Consider the following 10092-nt stretch of genomic DNA (forward strand, 5'->3'; position numbering starts at 1 on the left):
AGGAAACTGAACTTGGCTTTCCAAACCAGCTCATCCTCCAGAGCAGTACAGCCAATCTCCAACGCCCCAAAGGGAAAAGGTGGAAAAAACACTCGCCTTTTATCAGATCTGTTAGAAAGCCCTGATACTTCTTTCTCATTATGAAATGTCTCCACGGTTTTTCCCCCCTCTCGATTCTAGCCAAGTCAACACTGCCTTATGTCTCTATTACCTCAAACAGATTCTCAGCTGCTTTCCTGCTTTGGAGCCTTCCTACACACTGCTACCAGAATAATCTAGATTGAATATTCTCTTAGCTCCCTTCCAGGTCTAAAATTTTCTACCAACTTAATTCCCTAACACCACTTTTCTCAAGTAGCTGCCTGCTTGAGAGATGCTGGCACTACCGTCTAACCCGTAACTCTTCAGACTACCTCTCAGAATAATTCACTATCTGATCTCAAACTACCAGGTTTCCCCAACTACTCTTTATAAACAACAAAGATGGATTCTATCTAAGTCAAGCCACGTTCCTCTGCTCTTAAGTTGGCAAGCTCCTTCAGGATCCCAAGGCTCTGGAGGCCTTATTTACACTAGTTGTGCTCTTTCTCCTTTGAAGTCCAATCAGAAAATCAAAATTTCCCTCTCCTCTCTTTGGGTCAGCCTAAACTAGGCCATCCCAGAACTTAGTTCTGTTTCTGAGTTTATTTTAAGGCTTCTGCCTTACTTATATCAAGAATATAAGATCATGGACTGTTGTTTCATTCTTACTTCCTGGAATCCCAGAACCAAGAACAGTGCCTATAAATTCCTATCCTTTGGTAATAATTAGCATTTATTGAGCACTTAATATGTGCCAGGCACCATTCTAACCTCTTAAAACTTCTAATGAATAATTAAATAGCTCTTAATTGTCTCTAATTGCTTCACATATGGGAGTTACAGGTCCCAAAAATAACTTACAAAACTCTTTTGAGGCAAAGAATATATCTCTTGTATGTCTGTCATAATTTGTGTAGAACTTAACACACAGTAAGCTCTCAAATATATGCTTGGGGTAATACGTCAGAAAAGCCTTTGAATTACAGGTTAGGATGCCTGTCCCAGGTATGCTATGACTGAGCAAACTGCTGAGGTCTGGCTTATGCAGTTCAGTGCCCTTATCTGAAAAATCAAAGACTAAATTAAATTGACCTGGAAGGACCTCTCCTCTTCTAAAATTCTGTATCTACCGTTTTCATATGTATGACTTTTCTGGGATGCTGGTGACTGTTAAAAGAATGTTTTACTGGATTCTAAAAATGCTAATTCAGGACTTTTTAATGTAAAAATGCTTCTGACAATGATTCCTAAGCTCAAGCCTCCACACCCTCTAGTGCCCCACAGGTAAAATGCTGCCACCAAGGCCAAGACCTATCCATTCCATACCCCTCCACTCCTACAAAATAAACACACAGAGAGAGACTGCTACAAAGGGCAGCTTCAGCCCTGCTGTGCTCGCCTGGAAAGAAAAGGCTTCCCAAAGAAGGGAAAAACACTGTAGCATTCCCAGCCCTGGAAGAAACAGGGCAAACTACACAAACATTACTTGGGAACAGCATTGATAACAAAATAGTAAGACTTCATACTTTCTCTCCCGAAATGACAAAGGGACCAAAATATTGAGACGTGCTGAGTTGGAAAACTATTTTTAAAATACTGAGATTCAACAGATAGGACTCAGTAATTTCCATTTCCTCTGTCAGAAAGGACAAGGAATTAGAAATAAACTGGAAAAACAAAAAGCTAGAAAAGGAAGCCATGATCCAGATGTGAAAGAAACTGAAATACAACATGAAGGGGCTGGGGATTTAGCTCAGTAGCACAGCGCTTGCCTGGTAGGCACAAGGTCGTGGGTTCGACTCCTGGTACCGGAAGGAAAACAAAAACAAAACAAAAAAAGAAATACAACATGATTCTGAGCAGCTAGAACATAAGCGAATCCATTTGCTCTGATGCTTAGAATATTTCCTTCAAGTGGAAAATATATAACAGTGCAGGATTATTCCCCTTTCTTTCTGACATCAAAGCATCTGACATATAGTGAGTAATATTTACATTATCTTAAAATTGAAAGTACTGTTTTTAACTTTGTGTGTATTTTTAATTGTGAAACAAAAACTGTATATTTCGTATGTAGCTTTGAAATGTGTATACAGTGTGGAATGGCTAAATCAAGTTAATTAATGTATGTGTTATTTCCCATTACTCACTTTTTTGTGGAGGAAGCCCTTAAAATCGACTGTTAACAATTTTCAAAAATATGCTACATTGTTACCATCTATAGTATTTACTCTAACTGAAATTCTATGTCCTTTTTTTAACCTGCAACTATTGTAACCAATCTATAGTCACTGTATATGATACATTCAGTCCTAGAATGAAATGCAGATGAGGAAAGGCTTGTGGACTGAACCAGAGAAGACAGGAAAGGAGGGAAGGAGGTGGAGCAGTGCCGACCTTTTCATGAGCTGCGGTGGGGAGTCACAATGCTATGTCTAAGGTTAACTAAGAAAACAAATGCAATTATATTATAAAAAGTTATTAAGATATATGAAACAGAAGTTAAAAATAAAAATAGTTTTTAAAAATTAGAAAGGAGGAATTCCTCACCTTTCAAAAAGAGAAACAATAGCTTAAAATGGAACAAAAAAATTTAAGATATAGAAATTGTCAACATATCACTTGAGTTTTTATCTCTATGTGCATTTATACTTCTACAAGTGCTTAAGCACCTGAAAGACAAAAATCACTGATGTCCCAGCTCTCCACACTCCTGATACAAGACAATGTGGTTCACCAGCAAGAGCTCTACATAGAGCCAGATCTGACATCTGCTCTATTCTTTGAAAAAACATTTAATTTTTCTGGACCTGCCTGTGGAAAATCCATTCTACATGTGAAAAATGCACCAATGCATGCACTTAAAAAGGGACAAAAACACTTAAAAACTCTATTTAATACTACCCTTAAACACTACTCAGTGAGATGCATGACACCCATGTGGTTCAGACTAAGTGTACTGCAGTTTGAATATGATACTGCAATCTCTCAGGACACAAATAAGAAGAAAGTGACACATAATCTTTAAGAGTGAAGAAAATGGTGAAAATTAGCAGGAATTAATTAGTCACTGATATGCAGAACAGCAATCCTGCCAAAAATCTCGTCCTTCTCTGCCTCCAAGCTGGGCAGACCTCAGGATCACACAGGGAACTGTCAACGCTGTCTTACATCTAGTTTTTGAAGAAGATAGCCACACCTGGGATCTCCTTCCGCAGCACTGGCTGACCCAAATGGTCAGATCAGGCTCTGAATTCAAGCCATCTGCGGACTACTGCAGATACAAAATATTTTAAAGTCATGGGATTCCATTGCGACCATCAACCTTCAGGTGACAAAAGAGAAATAAATTCAACACATCGAGCACTCCATGCTTTAGCATGGAAGTTCCCCCTAGGATATCCAAAGTCTATAAAAGTGTAGATAACACAAGTTTCAAAGCACACTATAAAAAATTTTGACCAGTGCTTATTTCATAACTGGTTTATCAATATTTTCTTTGTTTGCAATTAACCTACCTTTGCTTTAGCAGATCTGAGCATACTATTTGTCTCTAATGTTAATGACAGAGAAATAGACTTTGAACCAAGCACTGGCAAACTTTTGTCTGAAAATTACCACATAGTAAATATTTTAGGTTTTGTGGCCCAGACACTTTCTGTCCCAACTATTCAACATTGCTATTATAGCATAAAGCACCCTGAGATGATTCACAGATGAATGGCCATGGTTGTGCCACAACATATTATTTAACCGTTTAAAAATGTAAAGCCATTCCTAGCTGACAGCTCCACCAAAACAGGCGGCAGGCCAGCATGGCTGGCAGTTAGCGGCCTTAGGCAGAGCTCAGGAGCAGAGGTCCTGGAGAAAGAAAGGTATTTGCCAAGAACTGTACTCTTTTCCTGCCTCCACCTCCATCCCCCTTCCTTTAAAAAATGCTACTTGTAAGATAAAATGAAAGGAACAGGAGGTTAAGTCTCTTCCCATTTAGTTTTCCAGTTTCTTTCCCTGCTTTTTCTCATCTAAAAAAGATACACAGAGTGCAAAAGCCAGAAGCGTTGGAATTAACAGAAACAAACCATTGCACTGAAAAAAGTAAAATGGCCTGCCTGAGAAGACTTCAAAATTTGAAATTATTTCTGCATATAATTTTTATGCTTCCTTATTACTTATCTATGCATCTTTTCTTCCTATGCTAAAAGGCAAAAAATATATCTGGACTAATGTTAACCTCTAATTCAGGTGATAGAAAGTAAATTATCTGCTTACTCTGAGCTGACCATATTTTCCTCAGAATGTGTATATCTAACTAGTAATGATTTTTTAAGAAAAAAAAAAAAAAAAACTCCATGATAGTAATCTTTTTTCCTTGTAACTTGTATGTGAACAATCTATGCCTGTGTTTTCTGTAACATATTGTATTTTATAATTCTAAATATGTAAGTGAATGTTAGGCACACAGAGAAAGAATACAGTTCAAGTATTTAAAAATGCTAATCATACTTTTGATAATTAGAATTAAGACTTCTGATCTCTATTTCCTAAAATTCCAAATTCTAACACAATGTACCAGGTGTAAGAAAGAGGGTTTTGGCTAGACTGCAACCAAACTGATTTTCAATGGGGACAATTTTTTCTCCCAAGAGTACTTATCAATATCGGGAGACCATTTTTCCTGCTGCAATGGAGAGAGGAAAGAAAGATGGTATTGGCATGCACGGTGCAGCTGGACATGCCACTATGTGCAGGCCAGCTCACAACACGGAAGAGCTCTCTCACACTCAAAACCTCACCGGCAAAGAGGTTGTTAAAATCTGGGACAAAGGAAGCAAAGGCAGAGTAGGCACAGTTCTAAACTAAACTGCTTCAATGTTAATCTCTTCCTTAGAAGGTTTGATTTAGAAACAGAGTAACTAAAGTATTACTCTGCAACATTATCTTACTCTATGGCTGGGAAAAGCTGTAAAACCTCAAGCAGCAGATCTCATTCAAATCAAATGATTTTCTTCCCCTTCACAAAGCAAATTCAGCAAAACTCACTAAAGCATGAGGAGTGAGTTCTTTTGTCCACAATTGACCCTTAAAACTTGTTTGAATCTAAACAGGGTTTGGACCTTAAAATTAGCAGCTGAGCTTCAAAACTGAAAGAGAAACCCAATGCAGGTCAAACGTTCTATTTCCTCTCTTGAGGAATTGTGACTAGTAACAATTACAAGAAGCAAAATGACTATTGTAGAATTCTCTTCCTTAGTTACAGGAACACTTGTAAAAGCCATGCCATCAGGAGTTATCAGTTCTTGATAACTTGATCACAGAAGAGGCCAAAAATCCAAGAAGGCTGTGCCTCTATAAAACAGCAACTACAGACTACCACAGCTGTCGAATATCTCACAATTTTCTTAAAAACTGTCCCATGGAAATGGGGAAACAACAAAGGAAATCTAAGACCATTGAATGAAAAAAGCTAAAAATAAAGGAGATAATCAACCAAAGTCACTGAATTAGTACTCTTCTACTTGTAGGAACATCTTCACATTTCAATCTTTAAAAACAAAGCAAGTTTTAACAACCATCACAAAATAGCAATTGCTGACCTGAAGTAAAAACAACAATAAAAGCAGTCATTTCTAATCAGTGTTATCTGATTATAATCCAGATATTCCTTAATGTCAATCAATTAGTAACAGAGACAATCCCCTTCCAATAAATGCAATCATGGCATCTCTGCGACAAAAGTATTTATTCAGACTCTGATAACAATACATTCCAATCAATTAAAAAAAATAGTAAGTTAAAACCTTCAGACCAGATGCATCATGATACTCTGGCCACGTTGGGTCATAGGAAGCTTGGGTCTCGTAAGATTGATGGACTCAGTAGGAGTGGAGGTGACCAGCCTCAACAGGATTTAAAGATCTTCAATTCCTAATTTCTGCGGCCCACCATTGTCAAAGGTCCATCACCTCCCAAAAGTCACAGATCTCAAACACCATCCTGAAAAATGAGAAAAACTCCACTACACAAATAGCAACAAACCCAGGCAAAAAGTATTACTCTTCAGAGTGCCCTGGAGAAAGAGGAGGGAGATTATTTCTTATACGTCAGTCTGAAGAGTTACAGATTTAGGGGGACAAGAAAAAAACTGGGGAAATAGGAACAAGGTCCTATTTCTATTTTTTCTCACCAGCCAACTTTTATTAACATGTGTTCTACGGCTGCTCCATTCCATCTGCTCTACTTCTTATAAGTTACCATAAAGCATTTTTCAGGGCATTACATCCTGGATGCTCATCGAGAGTGGAATTAAAATACAGTGTTATAAAGCATTTAAGCACACTGCTGTATATGTATTATGGTTTCAGAATTAAAAGCTTTTTTTAAGGCATAAATATCCCTACCTTCAAATGGCTTTCAATCAAATACATAAAGACATTTTCACTTTCTCATTTGACAAATATTGAGCTCCAAGCCAGTCTCAAGTTCGCTTTCACATTTTCCATCAGAATCACAACTTCTGAAGATACTTTCAAGTGTCAGTGTTAACCTCGATGGTCATATACTATACTAATTACTTAAAGATTAGTTATTATACAAAACCTGACAATTTTCAACTCTCCAAATCAAAACATAAGGCACTACCAAGATGTATTATTTATGTCACTGTAAGCAATGTGTGAGGGCTGCCTCTGGAATGAAGACTTTGAGGGAGACCTGAATGTTTCTCCATTTCATCTGCTCTCCTTCTCATAAGCTACCTCAAAGCACGTTCAGGGCATCACATCCTGGCCGCTCATCTAGAATGGAATTTTTATTCACTTATTTTTTTTTAGCTGAGATTAACCCTGGAAACTACAAGCTAAAACTGTAGGCCACCTGTTGCCTCCAGCCCTCATATGCATTCCTCCTGGAAGCACAAGGGGAAAGCCCTCTAACAGCAATCACAGAGGCAAACAGCTGCTCCGGGGAGAAAGCAGAGCACCCTGATCTGACCCACTCTTGCCTCAAAATCTGGCTAAGTGGTAGAAGACACAGAGTCATGGGAGGAGGGGAAAAGAGCAAAGGTCCAAATAGATTTCTCTCCATCAGAGCGAAGCCCAAATAGATTGCTCTCAATCTAGAATGGTCTGTAAAATACCTTTTTATGAACTGAAACTGCCACCTTCCTGAAATTTCCGTGTCAGTGGAGAGAATCAGTACCTTTCTAGATACTTTATTCTACTAGACACCACAAATGACAACTAGTGACTACCTTAGCTCTACAAAAAGTCAGGAATTAAGTACCCAAAGTTGGCAAAGAAATGCATAGGAAATGTATCACAACCTATCACCACCGTTGCCAACCTAAGGTTAACAGAAGCAGTGAAAAAATAATCAACTCACGTTGGCTGCTGCCATGCATAGCGGTCTTTATTACAATGTTTGGCTGAGAAGTAAGCTAGAAGATATTCTGGAAGATATAAATCTTAAGCACTACATATTTCAGAAAAAAAATTTTATTATGGTTTCATGTAACAAGTTTCTTAAAGGAAAAAAAAAAAGATCAAAGCTAAGGTGTCACAGAGCAACATGCTCTGTAATCTACATCAAGTCTTTCCACCAGCAGGGTGCTACGCCACCAGCAAAAACTTGCTAAGAGTCAGAACAGGATGGTGGCTAAAAGCCTGGACTTCACCGCTGGCTACCTGTTCATATTTCAGCTTTTGCTGTGTGGGACTGGGCAACCTAACCTCTCTGGGCCTCCGTTTCCACCCCTACTGGCTGGTGGTCCGGGGAATCAAGGTTATCATGGGAGACACAGGCTGATGTCGAACACAGAAGAGGGCATGTCCATCTACTTGGTGATTCAGTGACCCACTAAACACTAAATTAGAAGAGTATCTTCTTCCCACAGCAAAAATCCAGCAGTGAAAATGTGAAAGACACCCTTAAGGATAAACGCTCCACCTCCCCAAACCTCTCTCCCCCAGGTACACTCCACAAGCAAGCCCTTCCTGTCTGCACCCACTGTCACCTTCCAGCAAATGCTTTACACCTGAATGGGAGCTTAAGCCCCTCACTGAGCACTAGGGTTGGATATTAAAACAGTGGAATTAGTTTTGCCTTCGAATTCCCAGTAACTGAATGAGTCACTCAGCTCTTTAGAAACAAGAGTAAAATGTCAAGGTTGCCAGAGAACCCGATGCAGATGTTTGCATAAATCATTTTCAAGTGATCACCAAAACCAATGCCAAAGGACATTATACAAGACAACACTTTAAGTAAAAATAAGCTTTTATTTCTCCTGTAGTGGAGAAAATTCTGAAAACAAGGTTACCAGCGGGAAACATTACAGTGAGTAACCGCTAATTATACAACATATCAAACAAAGCTTAGAATTCTTCTTGCGCTGTAGCTTCAGAGTCCTCACTTTTTGCTAGATTTCTCCGACCTCATCAACAGGCACTGGGGCTGGGGATTTAGCTCAGCGGCACAGCGCCTGCCTGGCAAGCGCAAGGTCGTGAGTTCGATTACTGGTACCGGAAAAAAAAAAAAAAAAAGAAGAAGAAGAAGAAGAAGAAGAAGAAGAAGAAGAAGAAGAAGAAACAAGCAATGGGCAAACTCTGAGCTGAAAATTTAACCATCCTCTAGTCTTGTCATGTATTTCCTCTATCCTACTAGGAAACAGACGCTTTGAAAATTTTGAAACATCTGTTTGCAACAAGATTTTTAATACTGCTCACGTGCAAAATATTTTGAGCGCTCTGTACGGATGACAGACTCCATAAGGCGGTCCTTTTCTCGCTTTTCATAACAATTCAAGTAAAATTCGAACTTTAATTTCAATGAAATCCAAGTCATTTGCCACGACATATCGGAGAAAGAAACACCAAGGATATTTTCAGTCATTTAAATGGTTCCAAAAGGAAAAAAAAAAAAATTAAAACATCTACTAGTACATGTCCTAGGTATCTCTCAATCAGTAGTTGTTCGACTGTTTAGTGAGCAGTTGAGCTCCTCGGATTCATTCATTAGATCACTCTCCACAACGCCTACATCTGCTAACGTTTCCGAAGGAATAGCTCATCGTCCAAGAACTACAATCTCAAAGCTCACCGGCCCCGCGCTATCCTAGCAGATAGAACCTACTGTGTCCATTTGCTTTATTTTTACGTAAGACTTTGACCGGTAGTTTTCTCAACTCCTTCGCCAGTCCAACCACCCGGCGCAGGAATGAGCGCCCCACAGCTTCCGGCCAGAGTATAACACGCGCTTCCCCACACGGCTCCCCACGCTGGCTCCAAACAAACCCGATGTGATAGCTAAGGACTGACGACTCTAAAATCCATCCCACGGTCCGCAGCTAAGAGGGCCGCAACAAGAAATAAACTTTTATCTCCTAAAAGACAGAGAAGGCGGGGAAAAGGCTAGGTGGCACCCCGGTGCAGGAAGGGGTTCTGGGCTGTAACCCTGTGCGAGCCGAGGGGCCACCATGGGGAACCCGCGCCGGCGTGGGGGTGTCCTGGCTGCGCCCTGTCCCCTACCAGCAGGTGCTCGAGGCCACCTCGATCTGCCCGGGAACGTGCCCACTGCCGCGGCCCCCCACAAGGCCACCGCACCCGCCCGGCACTTTGTTAACTCGGCGCGGCCGGTGGGAGGCGGGTCCGGGTCCCCGCGCTGCAAACGCGCAGAGCCCCCGCGGGACCAGGATCGGAACCTCCCCGCCCCGACACGGAACCACGGGGCACCGCAGGCCCCCGCGCCCCGGCTCGGAGCCCCGCGCCCGGCCGCGCGGTCCTCACCTGCGGGAAGGAGCCCTCCTGGCGCGGGCTCCTGGGGTAGTCTAAGTGACCCCGGTCCAGCATCAGGTAGAGCGAGAAGATGACCACGCAGAAGATCGCGCTGCCGAACACCGTGAACTGGCGGCTCAACTTCATTTTCCCGGGTAGCCTCGGGGCCAGGACCCCGTCCGTGGGCTCTCGCGGGCGGCCGCCGGGGGCTCCCCGCTCCGGGCTGCGCGCCCTCCGCCCGCTC

The 10092-nt window shown here is 41.3% G+C and overlaps 1 protein-coding gene across 1 annotated transcript in view; it reads right to left on the reverse strand.

Moving 5' to 3' along the window:
- Man2a1 (mannosidase, alpha, class 2A, member 1) overlaps positions 1-10092 on the reverse strand; it is a 163385-nt gene extending 153293 nt beyond the window's left edge. Inside the window, exon 1 of the mRNA XM_005382174.2 lies at positions 9861-10092. Coding sequence (XP_005382231.1) covers positions 9861-9995 — 135 coding nt within the window. The 5' untranslated portion in view covers positions 9996-10092. The remainder of the gene's footprint in view (positions 1-9860) is intronic.

The sequence above is a fragment of the Chinchilla lanigera genome, unplaced genomic scaffold, assembly GCF_000276665.1.
Source record: "Chinchilla lanigera isolate Chin_1 unplaced genomic scaffold, ChiLan1.0 scaffold00017, whole genome shotgun sequence".
NCBI classification, from domain to species: domain Eukaryota; kingdom Metazoa; phylum Chordata; class Mammalia; order Rodentia; family Chinchillidae; genus Chinchilla; species Chinchilla lanigera.